Source organism: Bufo bufo, chromosome 3, assembly GCF_905171765.1.
Source record: "Bufo bufo chromosome 3, aBufBuf1.1, whole genome shotgun sequence".
NCBI classification, from domain to species: Eukaryota; Metazoa; Chordata; class Amphibia; order Anura; family Bufonidae; genus Bufo; species Bufo bufo.
Window position 1 is genome coordinate 1,989,334 of NC_053391.1, and position 21,393 is coordinate 2,010,726.

At 48.6% G+C, this 21,393-nt stretch overlaps 1 protein-coding gene across 1 annotated transcript in view; it reads right to left on the minus strand.

Annotated features, from left to right (window-relative positions):
* CASQ2 (calsequestrin 2) overlaps window positions 1-21,393 on the minus strand; it is a 58,151-nt gene that overhangs the window by 3,031 nt on the left and 33,727 nt on the right. The window contains exons 2-8 of the mRNA XM_040422765.1: window positions 21,179-21,263; window positions 19,643-19,743; window positions 19,443-19,554; window positions 14,763-14,836; window positions 14,512-14,642; window positions 6,950-6,995; window positions 797-851 (exon numbers count right to left, since the gene is read on the minus strand). Coding sequence (XP_040278699.1) covers window positions 797-851; window positions 6,950-6,995; window positions 14,512-14,642; window positions 14,763-14,836; window positions 19,443-19,554; window positions 19,643-19,743; window positions 21,179-21,263 — 604 coding nt within the window. The remainder of the gene's footprint in view (window positions 1-796; window positions 852-6,949; window positions 6,996-14,511; window positions 14,643-14,762; window positions 14,837-19,442; window positions 19,555-19,642; window positions 19,744-21,178; window positions 21,264-21,393) is intronic.

The following is a 21,393-nucleotide window of genomic DNA, read 5'->3' on the forward strand; positions in this document are numbered from 1 at the left end:
TGACTCATCATCACTCTCATCATCACATGACTCATCATTACTCTCATCACATGACTCATCATCACGCTCATCATTACATGACTCATCACTATCATCCCATGGCTCATTATCACTCTCATCATCACATGGCTCATTACTCACATCATCACATGACCTATAACTCTCTTCATCACATGACTCATCATCACTCACCTCATCACATGACTCATCATGACTCTCCTCATCACATGACTCATCATCACTCACCTCATCACATGACACATCATCACTCTCCTCATCACATGACACATCACTCTCCTTACAACATGACTCATCATCACTCTCCTCATCACATGACTCATCATCACATGACTCATCATCACTCTCATCATCACATGGCTCATTACTCACATCATCACATGACCTATCACTCTCTCATCATCACTCATCATCACCTGGATAATTATCACTCTCATCATCACATGACTCATCACTCTGATGATCTCGTCCTATCACACTCATTATTACTGTGTTATCATTGTGCTTACCATCACAGCATCTCATCAGCCCATTCCTATAAACTGTAATGATTAGTCTCATCATCCTCTCCATCAAAATCATCACTATTAGAATTTATTATAATTAACATGAAGGTCATCATTACTCTAATCGTCCCACAGCCACTCCTATCATCATCACAACTATCCCTACCATCATCACAACCAGACAAATCATCACCACCACTACCCTATCATTATCACCACAACCACTCCTATCATCACCACTACTCTTCTCATCATGCCATCTAGCATCTCACCTGGATCTTCCTCCTCAGCGAAAGCCACAATGTGAATTCCGTCCAGATGGTCCTCCTGTAATGAGAGAGACCATGGTAGTGGTGGCCCCTAGCCTCCCGCGTGTCGGGGGGGGGGGGGGAGGGTACGAGGGGTCGGGTGCAGAGGCTGAGGCGTTTCCACCGAGCGTGGTCTTATTACAACACATGTAAATACACCCCGTCCGCCACATGGAAGTTTTCACAGAAAATTTGTTACCGTTTGAGGCCGATGCAAAACTCCAGGTTCCCGTTATATGATGACAGGATTGGCATCTCCTGTGTCCTCTACCCCAGCACCTGTTCACATTAAGCCGATTACTGCTCTGTGCTTTTACTATTATGCAAGCTTGGCGCTACCATCTGTCCTATGGGGGCCGTTATACATCTGTCCTATGGGAGGCGTTATACATCTGTCCTTTGGGGGGCGTTATACATCTGTCCTATGGGGGGCGTTATACATCTGTCCTATGGAAGGCGTTATACATTTGTCCTATAGGAGGCGTTATATATATGTCCTATAGGAAGTGCTATACATCTGTCCTATAGGAGGCGTTATACATCTGTCCTATGGGGGGCGTTATACATCTGTCCTATGGGGGGCGTTATACATCTGTCCTATGGGAGGCGTTATACATCTGTCCTATGGGGGGCGTTATACATCTGTCCTATGGGGGGGCGTTATACATCTGTCCTATGGGAGGCGTTATACATCTGTCCTATGGGGGGCATTATACATCTGTCCTATGGGGGGCGTTATACATCTGTCCTATGGGGGGCATTATACATCTGTCCTATGAGGGGCGTTATACATCTGTCCTATGGGGGGCGTTATACATCTGTCCTATGGGAGGCGTTATGCATCTGTCCTATGGGAGGCGTTATACATCTGTCCTATGGGGGGCGTTATACATCTGTCCTATGGGAGGCGTTATACATCTGTCCTATGGGAGGGCGTTATACATCTGTCCTATGGGAGGCGTTATACATCTGTCCTATGGGAGGCGTTATACATCTGTCCTATGGGGGGCGTTATACATCTGTCCTATGGGAGGTGTTATACATCTGTCCTATGGAAGGCGTTATACATCTGTCCTATGAGGGGCGTTATACATCTGTCCTATGAGGGGCGTTATACATCTGTCCTATGGGAGGTGTTATACATCTGTCCTATGGAAGGCGTTATACATCTGTCCTATAGGAGGCGCTATACATCTGTCCTATGGGGGGCGTTATACATCTGACCTATGGGAGGCGTTATACATCTGACCTATGGGAGGCGTTATACATCTGTCCTATGGGAGGCGTTATACATCTGTCCTATGGGGGGCGTTATACATCTGTCCTATGGGAGGCGTTATACATCTGTCCTATGGGAGGCGTTATACATCTGTCCTATGGGGGGCGTTATACATCTGACCTATGGGAGGCGTTATACATCTGACCTATAGGGGGCGTTATACATCTGTCCTATGGGAGGCGTTATACATCTGTCCTATGGGAGGCGTTATACATCTGTCCTATGGGGGGGCGTTATACATCTGTCCTATGGGGGGGCGTTATATATATGTCCTATAGGAAGTGCTATACATCTGTCCTATGGGGGGCGTTATACATCTGTCCTATGGGGGGTGTTATACATCTGTCCTATGGAAGGCGTTATACATCTGTCCTATAGGAGGCGCTATACATCTGTCCTATGGGAGGCGTTATACATCTGTCCTATGGGAGGCGTTATACATATGTCCTATGGGAGGCGTTATACATCGGTCCTATGGGGGGCGTTATTAATCTATCCTATGGGAGGTGTTATACATCTGTCCTATGAGGGGCGTTATACATCTGTCCTATGAGGGGCGTTATACATCTGTCCTATGGGGGGCGTTATACATCTGTCCTATGGTAGGCGTTATACATCTGTCCATCTACTCCTCTATCACCACGGTTAACATCTCCTCCTCTGTCACCACGGTCACATCTACTCCTTTATCACAATTGTCACCATATCCTCCTCTGTCACCATTGTCACCATCTCCTCCTCTGTCACTATTGTCACCATCTCTTCCTCCTTCACCATGGTCACCATCTACTCCTCTATCACCACGGTCACCATCTACTCCTCTATCACCGTGGTCAACATCTCCTCTGTCACCACGGTCACCATCTCCTCCTCTATCACCACGGTCAACATCTCCTCTGTCACCACGGTCACCATCTCCTTCTCTATCACCACGGTCAACATCTCCTCTGTCACCACGGTCACCATCTCCTCCTTTGTTACCATACTTTCCTTTGTCACCACGGTCACCATCTCCTCCTCTGTCACCATTGTCACCATCTCCTCCTCTGTCACCCTTGTCACTATCCCCTCCTTTGTCACCACAGTCACTATCTTCTCGTTTGTCACCATCCTTTCCTTTGTCACCACGGCCACCATCTCCTCCTCTGTCACCATTGTCACCATCCTCTCCTCTGTCACCACGGTCACCATCTCCTCCTCTGTCACCACGGCCAACATCTCCTCCTTTGTCAACATTTTCACCATCTCTTCCTCATTCACCACGGTTACCATCTCCTCCTCTGTCAACACGGTCACCATCTTCTCCTCTGTCACCACGGTCACCATCTACTCCTCTTTCACCATGGTCAACATCTCCTCCTCTGTCACCACAGTCACCATCTACTCCTTTATTACCACGGTCACCATCTACTCCTCTGTCACCACGGTCAACATCTCCTCCTCTGTCACCACGGTCACCATCTACTCCTCTGTCACCACGGTCACCATTTCCTCCTCTGTCACCATTCTCTCCATCTCCTCCTCTGTCACCACGGTCACCATCTACTCCTCTGTCACCACGGTCACCATTTCCTCCTCTGTCACCATTCTCTCCATCTCCTCCTCTGTCACCACGGTCACCATCTCCTCCTCTGTCACCACGGTCACCTCTCCTCTGTCACCATGGTCACCATCTCCTCCTTTGTTACCATCCTTTCCTTTGTCACCAGGGTCACCATTTCCTCCTCTGTCACCACGGTCACCATCTACTCCTCTATCACCACGGTCACCATTTCCTCCTCTGTCACCATTGTTACCATTTCCTCTTCTGTCTCCATTGTCACCATCTCTTCCTTTGTCACCATGGTCATCATTTCCTCCTCTGTTACCATTGTCACCATCTCCTCCTCTGTCACCACGATCACCATCTCCTCCTTTGTTACCTTCCTTTGTCACTACGGTCACCATCATCTCCTCTGTCACCATTGTCACCATCTCCTCCTCTGTCTCCATGGTCACCATCTCTTCCTTTGTCACCATGGTCATCATTTCCTCCTCTGTTACCATGGCCACCATCTCCTCCTTTGTTACCTTGCTTTGTCACCACGGTCACCATCTCCTCCTCTGTCACCCTTGTCCCTTTCTCCTACCTTGTCACCACAGTGTGGTGTGTGTGGTGGTGTCCAGGGAGGATAGGACCGGGGGGGGGGGGGGCTGTGGGGGGTGGTGTCCAGGGAGGGTAGGACAGTAGGGGACTGTGTGTGGTGGTGTCCAGGGAGGGTAGGACTGGAGGTGGCTGTGTGTGGTGGTGTCCAGGGAGGGTAGGACAGTAGGGGGCTGTGTGTGGTGGTGTCCAGGGAAGGTAGGACAGTAGGGGGCTGTGTGTGGTGGTGTCCAGGGAAGGTAGGACAGTAGGGGACTGTGTGTGGTGGTGTCCAGGGAGGGTAGGACAGTAGGGGACTGTGTGTGGTGGTGTCCAGGGAAGGTAGAACAGTAGGGGACTGTGTGTGGTGGTGTCCAGGGAGGGTAGGACAGGAGGTGGCTGTGTGTGGTGGTGTCCAGGGAGGGTAGGACAGGAGGTAGCTGTGTGTGGTGGTGTCCAGGGAGGGTAGGACAGTAGGTGGATGTGTGTGGTGGTGTCCAGGGAGGGTAGGACAGTAGGGGGCTGTGTTTGGCGGTGTCTTCTATGTATTGTGTTATTTGTAGTGTCTGTATCTTTATGTAATGTTCATTGCTTTGTCATCTCTATGATATCTCTGAGGGTTGTATGTTACTCCTGTGGTGTATGAAGGATTGGAGCTGGAGGGCTGTATATAGGAAACAAAGGCAACAATCTAGGAACAGAAAATAAAGGAATGGAATATGGAGAAAAAGATAAATCTCCAATTTCCAATAAGCAAAAATTCCCTTCATCACTTTGTCACCATTGACACCAACTCCTCCATCTTTTATCACCATTGTCACCATCTCCTCCTCTGTCACCACAATCACCATCTCCTCTGTCACTATTTTCACCATCTCCTCCTCTGTCACCACAGTCACCATCTCCTCTGTCACCATTGTCACCATCTCCTCTGTCACCATGGTCACCATCTCCTCCTTTGTCACCATGGTCATCATTTCCTCCTCTGTTACCATTGTCACCATCTCCTCCTCTGTCACCACGATCACCATCTCCTCCTTTGTTACCTTCCTTTGTCACTACGGTCACCATCATCTCCTCTGTCACCATTGTCACCATCTCCTCCTCTGTCTCCATGGTCACCATCTCTTCCTTTGTCACCATGGTCATCATTTCCTCCTCTGTTACCATGGCCACCATCTCCTCCTTTGTTACCTTGCTTTGTCACCACGGTCACCATCTCCTCCTCTGTCACCCTTGTCCCTTTCTCCTACCTTGTCACCACAGTGTGGTGTGTGTGGTGGTGTCCAGGGAGGATAGGACCGGGGGGGGGGGGGGGGCTGTGTGTGGTAGTGTCCAGGGAGGGTAGGACAGTAGGGGACTGTGTGTGGTGGTGTCCAGGGAGGGTAGGACTGGAGGTGGCTGTGTGTGGTGGTGTCCAGGGAGGGTAGGACAGTAGGGGGCTGTGTGTGGTGGTGTCCAGGGAAGGTAGGACAGTAGGGGGCTGTGTGTGGTGGTGTCCAGGGAAGGTAGGACAGTAGGGGACTGTGTGTGGTGGTGTCCAGGGAGGGTAGGACAGTAGGGGACTGTGTGTGGTGGTGTCCAGGGAAGGTAGAACAGTAGGGGACTGTGTGTGGTGGTGTCCAGGGAGGGTAGGACAGGAGGTGGCTGTGTGTGGTGGTGTCCAGGGAGGGTAGGACAGGAGGTAGCTGTGTGTGGTGGTGTCCAGGGAGGGTAGGACAGTAGGTGGATGTGTGTGGTGGTGTCCAGGGAGGGTAGGACAGTAGGGGGCTGTGTTTGGCGGTGTCTTCTATGTATTGTGTTATTTGTAGTGTCTGTATCTTTATGTAATGTTCATTGCTTTGTCATCTCTATGATATCTCTGAGGGTTGTATGTTACTCCTGTGGTGTATGAAGGATTGGAGCTGGAGGGCTGTATATAGGAAACAAAGGCAACAGTCTAGGAACAGAAAATAAAGGAATGGAATATGGAGAAAAAGATAAATCTCCAATTTCCAATAAGCAAAAATTCCCTTCATCACTTTGTCACCATTGACACCAACTCCTCCATCTTTTATCACCATTGTCACCATCTCCTCCTCTGTCACCACAATCACCATCTCCTCTGTCACTATTTTCACCATCTCCTCCTCTGTCACCACAGTCACCATCTCCTCTGTCACCATTGTCACCATCTCCTCTGTCACCATGGTCACCATCTCCTCCTTTGTCACCTTTGTCCCGTCCTGGGATGCGGAGCGAGACACAATAGAAAATGGATCTGTCCTCCATTGGCTTTCAATGTAGTTTATGACATATCCGTCTTGGGTATGTTATAAATAATACAACCGGATCCGTTCATAACGGATGCATGCGGTTGTATTATCAGTAACGGAAGCGATTTTGCTGGAGCCTGCCGGATCTAGAAAAACGCTAGTGTGAAAGTAGCCTTATGCGGCACAAGGGTCTTTGGGCCCCTCAGGTTCCTGGGCCCGGTAGCGACTGCTACCTCTGCACCCCTGCCCCCCGGAGTGTCTGACTGATACAGTGCCCCAGCCTCAAATGCCTCCCCTCCCCCCGGGAGTTCTTGACTGATACAGTGCCCCACTTCCATAACGTAATCTTCAGATGCCCCTCCGATTGCCGGCTGTTGGGGCCCCTGTAACACTTTCCTCATTGACTTAGCAGCCCCCGGCTCTGACTGCACCGATCCCTGATACGCGTATTATTTTCTTACCCACGTCTCAAACATGTCTTCAGGGCGAAGCTTCCTCAGCGTGGCTCTAGAAGAAGATAAGACATGATTAAATATTTCACAGTCACAGAGAATGAATAATGAATGGAGGATGAACGAGGAATGTGTGTGTGTGTGTGGGGGGGGGGTGAATGAATGGTGAATGCAGGATGAATGAGGAATGTGTGGGGGTGAATGAATGGAGGATGAATGAGGAATGTGTGGGGGGTGAATGAATGGAGGATGAATGAGGAATGTGTGGGGGGTGAATGAATGGAGGATGAATGAGGAATGTGTGGGGGGTGAATGAATGGTGAATGCAGGATGAATGAGGAATGTGTGGGGGGTGAATGGAGGATGAATGAGAAATGTGTGGGGGGTGAATGAATGGTGAATGCAGGATGAATGAGGAATGTGTGGGGGGTGAATGAATGGTGAATGCAGGATGAATGAGAAATGTGTGTGTGGGGGGGGGTGAATGAATGGTGAATGCAGGATGAATGAGGAATGTGTGGGGGGTGAATGAATGAGGAATGCAGGATGAATGAGGAATGTGTGGGGGGGTGAATGGAGGATGAATGAGAAATGTGTGGGGGGGGAATGAATGGTGAATGGAGGATGAATGAGGAATGTGTGGGGGATGAATGAATGGAGGATGAATGAGGAATGTGTGGGGGGTGAATGAATGAGGAATGTGTGGGGGGTGAATGAATGGTGAATGCAGGATGAATGAGGAATGTGTGGGGGGTGAATGGAGGATGAATGAGAAATGTGTGGGGGGGAATGAATGGTGAATGGAGGATGAATGAGGAATGTGTGGGGGGTGAATGGAGGATGAATGAGAAATGTGTGTGTGTGTGGGGGGGGGGGGGGTGAATGAATGGTGAATGGAGGATGAATGAGGAATGTGTGGGGGGTGAATGGAGGATGAATGAGAAATGTGTGGGGGGGGAATGAATGGTGAATGCAGGATGAATGAGGCAAGAAAGAATGGGGATGAACGAGGAATGTGTGGGGGTGAATGAATAGTGAATGAAGGATGAATGAGGAATGTGTGTGTGTGTGGGGGGGGGGTGAATGAATGGTGAATGCAGGATGAATGAGGAATGTGTGGGGGGTGAATGGAGGATAAATGAGAAATGTGTGGGGGGTGAATGAATGGAGGATGAACGAGGAATGTGTGGGGGTGAATGAATAGTAAATGGAGGATGAATGAGAAATGTGTGTGTGTGTGTGGGGGGGGGGTGAATGAATGGCGAATGCAGGATGAATGAGGAATGTGTGGGGGGTGAATGGAGGATAAATGAGAAATGTGTGGGGGGTGAATGAATGGAGGATGAATGAGGAATGTGTGGGGGGTGAATTAATAGTGAATGAAGGATGAATGAGGAATGTGTGTGTGTGTGGGGGGGGGGGGGTGAATGAATGGTGAATGCAGGATGAATGAGGAATGTGTGGGGGGTGAATGGAGGATAAATGAGAAATGTGTGGGGGGTGAATGAATGGAGGATTAATGAGGAATGTGTGGGGGGTGAATGAATAGTGAATGAAGGATGAATGAGGAATGTGTGGTGGGTGAATGAATGGTGAATGCAGGATGAATGAGGAATGTGTGGGGGGTGAATGGAGGATGAATGAGAAATGTGTGGGGGGTGAATGAATGGAGGATGAATGAGGAATGTGTGGGGGGTGAATGAATAGTGAATGAAGGATGAATGAGGAATGTGTGGGGGGTGAATGAATGGTGAATGCAGGATGAATGAGGAATGTGTGGGGGTGAATGGAGGATGAATAAGAAATGTGTGGGGGGGAATGAATGGGAAATGGAGGATGAATGAGGAATGTGTGGGGGGTGAATGAATGGTGAATGCAGGATGAATGAGGCAAGAAAGAATGGGGATGAACGAGGAATGTGTGGGGTGAATGAATGGTGAATGGAGGATGAATGAGGAATGTGTGGGTGTGAATGAATGGTGAATGGAGGATGAATGAGGAATGTGTGGGGGGTGAATGAATGGTGAATGGAGGATGAATGAGGAATGTGTGGGGGGTGAATGAATGGAGGATAAATGAGGAATGTGTGGGGGGTGAATGAATGGTGAATGGGGGATGAATGAGGAATGTGTGGGGGGTGAATGAATGGTGAATGGAGGATGAATGAGGAATGTGTGGGGGGTGAATGAATGGTGAATGGAGGATGAATAAGGAATGTGTGGGGGTGAATGAATGGTGAATGGAGGATGAATGAGGAATGTGTGGGGGTGAATGAATGATGAATGGAGGATGAATGAGGAATGTGTGTGGGGGTGAATGAATGGTGAATGAGGAATGTGTGGGGGGTGAATGGAGGATGAATGAGAAATGTGTGGGGGGTGAATGAATGGTGAATGGAGGATGAATGAGAAATGTGTGTGTGTGGGGGGGGGGTGAATGAATGGTGAATGGAGGATGAATGAGGAATGTGTGGGGGGTGAATGGAGGATGAATGAGAAATGTGTGGGGGGTGAATGAATGGAGGATGAATGAGGAATGTGTGGGGGGTGAATGAATAGTGAATGGAGGATAAATGAGGAATGTGTGGGGGGTGAATGAATGGTGAATGCAGGATGAATGAGGAATGTGTGGGGGGTGAATGGAGGATGAATGAGAAATGTGTGGGGGGGGGAATGAATGGTGAATGGAGGATGAATGAGGAGTGTGTGGGGGGTGAATGAATGGTGAATGCAGGATGAATGAGGCAAGAAAGAATGGGGATGAACGAGGAATGTGTGGGGGTGAATGAATGGTGAATGGAGGATGAATGAGGAATGTGTGGGGGTGAATGAATGGTGAATGGAGGATGAATGAGGAATGTGTGGGGGGTGAATGAATGGTGAATGGAGGATGAATGAGGAATGTGTGGGGGGTGAATGAATGGAGGATGAATGAGGAATGTGTGGGGGGTGAATGAATGGTGAATGGGGGATGAATAAGGAATGTGTGGGGTGAATGAATGGTGAATGGAGGATGAATGAGGAATGTGTGGGGGTGAATGAATGATGAATGGAGGATGAATGAGGAATGTGTGTGGGCGTGAATGAATGGTGAATGGAGGATGAATGAGGAATGTGTGGGGGTGAATGAATGGTGAATGGAGGATGAATAAGGAATGTGTGGGGGTGAATGAATGGTGAATGGAGGATGAATGAGGAATGTGTGGGGGGTGAATGAATGGTGAATGGAGGATGAATGAGGAATGTGTGGGGGTGAATGAATGGTGAATGGGGGATGAATGAGGAATGTGTGGGGGGGTGAATGAATGGTGAATGGAGGATGAATGAGGAATGTGTGGGGGGTGAATGAATGGTGAATGGAGGATGAATAAGGAATGTGTGGGGGTGAATGAATGGTGAATGGAGGATGAATGAGAAATGTGTGTGTGTGTGGGGGGGGGGGTGAATGAATGGAAGATGAATGAGGAATGTGTGGGTGGTGAATGAATGGTGAATGGGGGATGAATGAGGAATGTGTGGGGGGTGAATGAATGGTGAATGGAGGATGAATGAGAAATGTGTGTGTGTGTGGGGGGGGGGTGAATGAATGGTGAATGCAGGATGAATGAGGAATGTGTGGGGGGTGAATGAATGGAGGATGAATGAGGAATGTGTGGGGGGTGAATGAATGGAGGATGAATGAGGAATGTGTGGGGGGTGAATGAATGGAGGATGAATGAGGAATGTGTGGGGGGTGAATGAATGGTGAATGCAGGATGAATGAGGAATGTGTGGGGGGTGAATGGAGGATGAATGAGAAATGTGTGTGGGGGGGGGAATGAATGGTGAATGGAGGATGAATGAGGAATGTGTGGGGGGTGAATGGAGGATGAATGAGAAATGTGTGTGTGTGTGTGGGGGGGGGGGGTGAATGAATGGTGAATGGAGGATGAATGAGGAATGTGTGGGGGGTGAATGGAGGATGAATGAGAAATGTGTGGGGGGGGGAATGAATGGTGAATGGAGGATGAATGAGGAATGTGTGGGGGTGAATGAATGGTGAATGCAGGATGAATGAGGCAAGAAAGAATGGGGATGAACGAGGAATGTGTGGGGGTGAATGAATAGTAAATGGAGGATGAATGAGAAATGTGTGTGTGTGTGGGGGGGGGGGTGAATGAATGGCGAATGCAGGATGAATGAGGAATGTGTGGGGGGTGAATGGAGGATGAATGAGAAATGTGTGTGTGTGGGGGGTGAATGAATGGTGAATGCAGGATGAATGAGGAATGTGTGGGGGGTGAATGGAGGATGAATGAGAAATGTGTGGGGGGTGAATGAATGGTGAATGGAGGATGAATGAGAAATGTGTGTGTGTGTGGGGGGGGGGTGAATGAATGGTGAATGCAGGATGAATGAGGAATGTGTGGGGGGTGAATGGAGGATGAATGAGAAATGTGTGGGGGGTGAATGAATGGAGGATGAATGAGGAATGTGTGGGGGGTGAATGAATAGTGAATGAAGGATGAATGAGGAATGTGTGGGGGGTGAATGAATGGTGAATGCAGGATGAATGAGGAATGTGTGGGGGGTGAATGGAGGATGAATGAGAAATGTGTGGGGGGTGAATGAATGGAGGATGAATGAGGAATGTGTGGGGGGTGAATGAATAGTGAATGAAGGATGAATTAGGAATGTGTGGGGGGTGAATGAATGGTGAATGCAGGATGAATGAGGAATGTGTGGGGGGTGAATGGAGGATGAATGAGAAATGTGTGGGGGGGAATGAATGGGAAATGGAGGATGAATGAGGAATGTGTGGGGGGTGAATGAATGGTGAATGCAGGATGAATGAGGCAAGAAAGAATGGGGATGAACGAGGAATGTGTGGGGTGAATGAATGGTGAATGGAGGATGAATGAGGAATGTGTGGGGGTGAATGAATGGTGAATGGAGGATGAATGAGGAATGTGTGGGGGGTGAATGAATGGTGAATGGAGGATGAATGAGGAATGTGTGGGGGGTGAATGAATGGAGGATGAATGAGGAATGTGTGGGGGGTGAATGAATGGTGAATGGGGGATGAATGAGGAATGTGTGGGGGGTGAATGAATGGTGAATGGAGGATGAATGAGGAATGTGTGGGGGGTGAATGAATGGTGAATGGAGGATGAATAAGGAATGTGTGGGGGTGAATGAATGGTGAATGGAGGATGAATGAGGAATGTGTGGGGGTGAATGAATGATGAATGGAGGATGAATGAGGAATGTGTGTGGGGGTGAATGAATGGTGAATGAGGAATGTGTGGGGGGTGAATGGAGGATGAATGAGAAATGTGTGGGGGGTGAATGAATGGTGAATGGAGGATGAATGAGAAATGTGTGTGTGGGGGGGGGGAATGAATGGTGAATGGAGGATGAATGAGGAATGTGTGGGGGGTGAATGGAGGATGAATGAGAAATGTGTGGGGGGTGAATGAATGGAGGATGAATGAGGAATGTGTGGGGGGTGAATGAATAGTGAATGGAGGATGAATGAGGAATGTGTGGGGGGTGAATGAATGGTGAATGCAGGATGAATGAGGAATGTGTGGGGGGTGAATGGAGGATGAATGAGAAATGTGTGGGGGGGGAATGAATGGTGAATGGAGGATGAATGAGGAGTGTGTGGGGGATGAATGAATGGTGAATGCAGGATGAATGAGGCAAGAAAGAATGGGGATGAACGAGGAATGTGTGGGGGTGAATGAATGGTGAATGGAGGATGAATGAGGAATGTGTGGGGGTGAATGAATGGTGAATGGAGGATGAATGAGGAATGTGTGGGGGGTGAATGAATGGTGAATGGAGGATGAATGAGGAATGTGTGGGGGGTGAATGAATGGAGGATGAATGAGGAATGTGTGGGGGGTGAATGAATGGTGAATGGGGGATGAATGAGGAATGTGTGGGGGGTGAATGAATGGTGAATGGAGGATGAATAAGGAATGTGTGGGGGTGAATGAATGGTGAATGGAGGATGAATGAGGAATGTGTGGGGGTGAATGAATGGTGAATGGGGGATGAATGAGGAATGTGTGGGGTGTGAATGAATGGTGAATGGAGGATGAATAAGGAATGTGTGGGGTGAATGAATGGTGAATGGAGGATGAATGAGGAATGTGTGGGGGTGAATGAATGATGAATGGAGGATGAATGAGGAATGTGTGTGGGGGTGAATGAATGGTGAATGGAGGATGAATGAGGAATGTGTGGGGGTGAATGAATGGTGAATGGAGGATGAATGAGGAATGTGTGGGGGAGTGAATGAATGGTGAATGGAGGATGAATGAGGAATGTGTGGGGGGTGAATGAATGGTGAATGGAGGATGAATAAGGAATGTGTGGGGTGAATGAATGGTGAATGGAGGATGAATGAGGAATGTGTGGGGGTGAATGAATGATGAATGGAGGATGAATGAGGAATGTGTGTGGGGGTGAATGAATGGTGAATGGAGGATGAATGAGGAATGTGTGGGGGTGAATGAATGGTGAATGGAGGATGAATGAGGAATGTGTGGGGGGTGAATGAATGGTGAATGGAGGATGAATGAGGAATGTGTGGGGGTGAATGAATGGTGAATGGGGGATGAATGAGGAATGTGTGGGGGGGTGAATGAATGGTGAATGGAGGATGAATGAGGAATGTGTGGGGGGTTAATGAATGGTGAATGGAGGATGAATAAGGAATGTGTGGGGGGTGAATGAATGGAGGATGAATGAGGAATGTGTGGGTGGTGAATGAATGGTGAATGGGGGATGAATGAGGAATGTGTGGGGGGTGAATGAATGGTGAATGGAGGATGAATAAGGAATGTGTGGGGGTGAATGAATGGTGAATGGAGGATGAATGAGGAATGTGTGGGGGGTGAATGAATGGTAAATGGAGGATGAATGAGGAATGTGTGGGGGTGAATGAATGGTGAATGGGGGATGAATGAGGAATGTGTGGGGGGGGTGAATGAATGGTGAATGGAGGATGAATGAGGAATGTGTGGAGGGTGAATGAATGGTGAATGGAGGATGAATAAGGAATGTGTGGGGGTGAATGAATGGTGAATGGAGGATGAATGAGGAATGTGTGGGGGTGAATGAATGATGAATGGAGGATAAATGAGGAATGTGTGTGGGGGTGAATGAATGGTGAATGGAGGATGAATGAGGAATGTGTGGGGGGTGAATGGAGGATGAATGAGAAATGTGTGGGGGTGAATGAATGGTGAGTGGAGGGTGAATGAGGAATGTGTGGAGGTGAATGAAGGTGAATGGGGGTTAAATTAGAGATGAATGACAGATTAGTGAATGAAGAATGAATAAGGCATGTGTGAAGGATGAATGAGGGATGAATTGGAAATCGAGGAGGGATGAAGGGGGAATGAATAGAGGGGTCAGTTGGGGCTGAATCTGGAATGAATGAGGGAATAATGGGGTGTGAATGAGGGATGAACCTGTATGAACGAGGAATGAATGTGGGTGAATTGGGGATGAATGAGGGATTAATGAGGCATGAATGTGTGATATGAGGTGGGGCTATCATTCTTCTTGGACCCTCACCTCCTGTGCTTCCTGATGAAGTCCACCAGCTCGTCCTCAGTATAAGGTTTATCGGGGATGGTGACCGGATTATTCATAAACGGTTCATAGAAGTCCACCTCGTTTATCTTCAGGGTCAGAGACTTTGCCACCTGATGAAAGATTTATCCATGAAGTTCAAGCTTCTCAGGACACTCGAGGCGTGAGGTCTCCATAACCTCCTCACAACCTCAGAAATATCAGACCAGATCTTCCCCCCACGGACTCCTTACCGATTTGTCGAATGTTGCAAAAAATTTAATGTATGGATGGAAATTCTCTGCGGCCTCCTCAAACGCCTTGTAATCTGCAGAGGTCATAATAAACACGCCAGGAATCAATTTATCCATTATCACCTATGGCCGACACATTCCTGGATCGGGTGATGGCTATGATTCTCAGTCACCTCTTAACACCTCTTATAAAGTCTATCCCCTCAAATCCAGGTTGCACAAGGACTGCGTCTCCTTCACATTCAGGTCTCACATGGACTGAGTCTCCCTCACATTCAGGTCTCACATGGACTGAGTCTCCCTCACATTCAGGTCTCACATGGATTGAGTCCCCCTCACATTCAGGTCTCACATGGACTGAGTCTCCCTAACATTCAGGTCTCACATAGACTGAGTCTCCCTCACATTCAGGTCTCACATGGACTGAGTCTCCCTAACATTCAGGTCTCACATGGACTGAGTCTCCCTCACATTCAGGTCTCACATGGACTGAGTCTCCCTCACATTCAGGTCTCACTTGGACTGAGTCTCCCTCACATTCAGGTATCACATGGACTGAGTCTCCCTCACATTCAGGTCTCACATGGACTGAGTCTCCCTCACATTCAGGTCTCACATGGACTGAGTCTCCCTAACATTCAGGTCTCACATGGACTTAGTCTCCCTCACATTCAGGTCTCACTTGGACTGAGTCTCCCTCACATTCAGGTCTCACATGGACTGAGTCTCCCTCACATTCAGGTCTCACTTGGACTGAGTCTCCCTCACATTCAGCTCTCACTTGGACTGCGGCTCCCTTACATTCAGGTCTCACTTGGACTGCGTCTCCCTCACATTTAGGTCTCACTTGGACTTAGTCTCCCTCACATTCAGGTCTCACATGGACTGAGTCTCCCTCACATTCAGGTCTCACTTGGACTGAGTCTCCCTCACATTCAGGTCTCACTTGGACTGAGTCTCCCTTACATTCACGTCTCACTTGGACTGCGTCTCCCTCACATTTAGGTCTCACATGGACTGCATCTTCCTCACATTCAGGTCTCACTTGCACTATGTCTCCCTCACATACAGGTCTCACTTAGACTGTGTCTCCCTCAGATTCAGGTCTCACATGGACCGAGTCTCCCTCACATTCAGGTCTCACTTGGACTGAGTCTCCCTCACATTCAGGTCTCACTTGGACTGAGTCTCCCTAACATTCAGGTCTCACATGGACTGAGTCTCCCTCACATTCAGGTCTCACATGGACTGAGTCTCCCTAACATTAAGGTCTCACATGGACTTAGTCTCCCTCACATTCAGATCTCACATGGACTGAGTCTCCCTCACATTCAGGTCTCACTTGGACTGAGTCTCCCTCACATTCAGGTCTCACTTGGACTGTGGCTCCCTTACATTCAGGTCTCACTTGGACTGCGTCTCCCTCACATTCAGGTCTCACATGGACTGCATCTTCCTCACATTCAGGTCTCACATGCGCTATGTCTCCCTCACATACAGGTCTCACTTAGACTGTGTCTCCCTCACATTCAGGGCTCACTTGGACTACGTCTCCTTCACATTCAGGTCTCACTTGGACTACGTCTCCCTCACATTCAGGTCTCACTTAGACTACGTCTCCTTCACATCCAGGGCTCACTTGGACTACGTCTCCTTCACTTTCAGGTCTCACTTGGACTACGTCTCTTTCACATTCAGGGCTCACTTGGACTATGTCTCCTTCAAATTCAGGTCTCACACAGACTACGTCTCTTTCACATTCAGGTCTCACTTGGACTACGTCTCCTTCACATTCAGGTCTTACTTGGACTGTGTCTCCCTCACATTCAGGTCTCACTTGGACTGCGGCTCCCTTACATTCAGGTCTCACTTGGACTGCGTCTCCCTCACATTTAGGTCTCACATGGACTGTATCTTCCTCACATTCAGGTCTCACTTGCACTATGTCTCCCTCACATACAGGTCTCACTTAGACTGTGTCTCCCTCAGATTCAGGTCTCACATGGACCGAGTCTCCCTCACATTCAGGTCTCACTTGGACTGAGTCTCCCTCACATTCAGGTCTCACTTGGACTGAGTCTCCCTAACATTCAGGTCTCACATGGACTGAGTCTCCCTCACATTCAGGTCTCACATGGACTGAGTCTCCCTAACATTAAGGTCTCACATGGACTTAGTCTCCCTCACATTCAGATCTCACATGGACTGAGTCTCCCTCACATTCAGCTCTCACTTGGACTGAGTCTCCCTCACATTCAGGTCTCACTTGGACTGTGGCTCCCTTACATTCAGGTCTCACTTGGATTGCGTCTCCCTCACATTCAGGTCTCACATGGACTGCATCTTCCTCACATTCAGGTCTCACATGCGCTATGTCTCCCTCACATACAGGTCTCACTTAGACTGTGTCTCCCTCACATTCAGGGCTCACTTGGACTACGTCTCCTTCACATTCAGGTCTTACTTGGACTACGTCTCCCTCACATTCAGGTCTCACTTAGACTACGTCTCCTTCACATCCAGGGCTCACTTGGACTACGTCTCCTTCACTTTCAGGTCTCACTTGGACTACGTCTCTTTCACATTCAGGGCTCACTTGGACTATGTCTCCTTCAAATTCAGGTCTCACACAGACTACGTCTCTTTCACATTCAGGTCTCACTTGGACTACGTCTCCTTCACATTCAGGTCTCACTTGGACTGTGTCTCCCTCACATTCAGGTCTCACTTGGACTGCGGCTCCCTTACATTCAGGTCTCACTTGGACTGTGTCTCCCTCACATTCAGGTCTCACTTGGACTGCGGCTCCCTTACATTCAGGTCTCACTTGGACTGCGTCTCCCTCACATTCAGGTCTCACATGGACTGCATCTTCCTCACATTCAGGTCTCACTTGCACTATGTCTCCCTCACATACAGGTCTCACTTAGACTGTGTCTCCCTCAGATTCAGGTCTCACATGGACCGAGTCTCCCTCACATTCAGGTCTCACTTGGACTGAGTCTCCCTCACATTCAGGTCTCACTTGGACTGTGTCTCTCTCACATGCAGGTCTCATTTGGACTGCGTTGTGATGACCTCATGCTTACTGAGTATAACACCTTGCCACTTGTGGGGTGGATTGTTCCGAATTTGCGCCAGGTGTCCGGTTTCTTTGTCCATCGTTTTGGTGAGGCAGTCTGGGACATGAGCTATGGTTTCATGTGTCTTTCCTGGAGCTGTCTGTCTTCGCCAGCAACTTGAATCAACTATGCAGTGCCTTTTAGTCTGACTAACAACTAACAAGCCAGCAGATATATTGGAAAGGACCTGCTGATGACATCACCTGCATCACCTATGGACTGCACTAGCCCCTCCCCCTGCTGTGTATTAGGAGCCATTCAACCTGTTGGCTGAAGTGAAAAAGCTGTGTCATCAGAATGAACTGACAACCAATGAAGTGACGGCCACGATTATCTCCCACCCATCCTATGGAGGCCAATGCACTGAAATGGCGGCAGAGGGAAATAAAAGGGCAGCTGTCCCATCATCAGCGGCTGCCCCCATCATCAGCAGCTGCCCCCGTTATCAGCAACTTCCCCCATCATCAGCGGCTGCTCCTGTCATTAGCGGCTTCCCCCGTTATCAGTGACTGCCCCATCATCAGCAGCTGCCCCCATTATCAGCGGCTGCCCCCATCATCAGTGGCTGCTCCTGTCATCAGCGGCTGCTCCCCCCCCCCATAATCAGTGGCTGCCCCCGTTATCAGCAGCTGCTCCACCCCCCATCATCAGCAACTGCCCCCGTTATCAGCGGCTGCCCCCCGTCATCAGCGGCTATTCTACAGGACTTCAGCCTAGGGACTGCGGTTCCAGCTGGTGGACTTCAGAAATGCTGCCTAATCTCAAGCCTATGGGTTCGGTTGGAAAGTCCTCTTGCTGGGTGCCCACCCAAAGCACGGGACTACTGGCTGGGGTAGTTAGTGCTGGGTCCCCCGAAGTCGTGGAGGTTTAATCCCTGGCGATTCGGTGGAATGGTGAATCGCTGTCACCTGTGCCATCCTGTGTCCTTGCTAGGACTGTACTTTATGCTGCTGACTGTTGGTTAGCCATTAAAGTCTTACTGGAGCGTTGTACCCTCGCCCTGTGTTGTCTGGGTAGTGTTCCACCCACAGGAAAGGACCACAGGCATTCAGTGGTATGAGCCCTTGCACTGCGCAGTCTATGTAAGGATAGCCAGGCCTGATTGTCTCCACATGCGTCTCCCTCACATTCAGATCTCACTTGGACTGCGTCTCCCTCACATTTAGGTCTCACTTGGACTGCCTCTCCTTCACATTCAGGTCTCACTTGTACTGCGGCTCCCTCACATTCAGGTCTCACTTGGACTGCGCCTCCCTCACATTCAGGGCTCACTTGGACTGCATCTCCCTCACATTCAGGTCCTACAAGGACTGCATCACCCCCAAATTCAGATCCAACATGAACTGTGTCTCCTCCCTGTTCAGATCCCACATAGACTGAGTCTCCCTCAAGTTCATGTCCCACATAGACTGAGTCTCCCTCACGTTCAGATCTCACATAGACTGGTCCTCCATCACACACAGGCCCATCCTTCTTCATATAAACTCCTCTTCCTTATTACCGAATCCCACCTTCATGCTTCCCCATCTCCTGCATCGGCCTACCCTCTCATACTCACATTCTGAAGTTTCATCCTTGAAGAATCCAATGACTCTAGTTTCTTCCTCCAATCTATCGAGTGCCTTCAGCTCTGCTTTATCATTGATGATCTCCACAGGGTCTTCGATCAGCTAGGAGGTGTAGAAAGTGTCACACTGCTCATACCATACATCTGTTCATACACAGGAAGGATAGAGATAGCTCCATCTATGTACTCACATCCAGGAGAAAATCCACAAGCACATCAGCCGCCAGCTGTCCATCAAACTCTATGATATTGTCCTCTTTGAAGACATACAGGCTTTCTTCCTCTGTGCACCCTGAGAATGAAGAAACACATAGACAACATGGGGTTATACAATCACCATCACACTGAGAATACAACATGAGGATAAACAGTCACCATCACACTGAGGATACAACATGAGGATACACAATCACCATCACACTGAGGATACAACATGAGGATACACAATCACCATCACACTGAGGATACAACATGAGGATACACAATCACCATCACACTGAGGATACAACATGAGGATACACAATCACCATCACACTGAGGATACAACATAAGGATACACAATCACCATCACACTGAGGATACAACATGAGGATACACAATCACCATCACACTGAGGATACAACATGAGGATACAGATTGACCATCACACTGAGGATACAACATGAGGATACACAATCACCATCACACTGAGGATACAACATGAGGATACACAATCACCATCACACTGAGGATACAACAGGAGGATACACAATCACCATCACACTGAGGATACAACATGAGGATACACAACCACCATCACACTGAGGATACAACATGAGGATACAGATTGACCATCACACTGAGGATACAACATGAGGATACACAATCACCATCACACTGAGGATACAACATGAGGATACACAATCACCATCACACTGAGGATACAACATGAGGATAGACAATCACCATCATACTGAGGATACATGAGGATACATAATGACCATCATACTGAGGATACAACATGAGGATACACAATCACCATCACACTGAGGATACAACATGAGGATACACAATCACCATCACACTGAGGATACAACAGGAGGATACACGATCACCATCACACTGAGGATACAACAGGAGGATACACGATCACCATCACACTGAGGATACAACAGGAGGATACACGATCACCATCACACTGAGGATACAACAGGAGGATACACAATCACCATCACACTGAGGATACAACATGAGGATACACAATCACCATCACACTGAGGATACAACATGAGGATACACAATCACCATCACACTGAGGATACAACAGGAGGATACACGATCACCATCACACTGAGGATACAACAGGAGGATACACGATCACCATCATACTGAGGATACAACATGAGGATACACAATCACCATCACACTGAGGATACAACATGAGGATACACAATCACCATCACACTGAGGATACAACAGGAGGATACACGATCACCATCACACTGAGGATACAACAGGAGGATACACAATCACCATCACACTGAGGATACAACAGGAGGATACACAATCACCATCACACTGAGGATACAACAGGAGGATACACAATCACCATCACACTGAGGATACAACATGAGGATACAGATTGACCATCACACTGAGGATACAGATTGACCAACACATTGGATAATGCACGGAAACATGATGGGAGTTGTAGGTTTCAGTAGAGAATCTTTCACTTCACAATTTACCGAGTTTCTTGGCCACTTTAGAATTTTTCTTTGAATCTAGAAGCCCGAAGCCGACACCTTTCTTCTCCAGAACCTGTGCTGACAACTGTAAGAGAAGTGACATCCATAAGCCTCCTATCCTGAGTGCGAGGATCCGGGAATCGCCCCCGACACGTCGCCCTGGGGGGCACCTCCGCTATCTCACTGGATCTGTAGGGATGAGGGGTCTGATACCT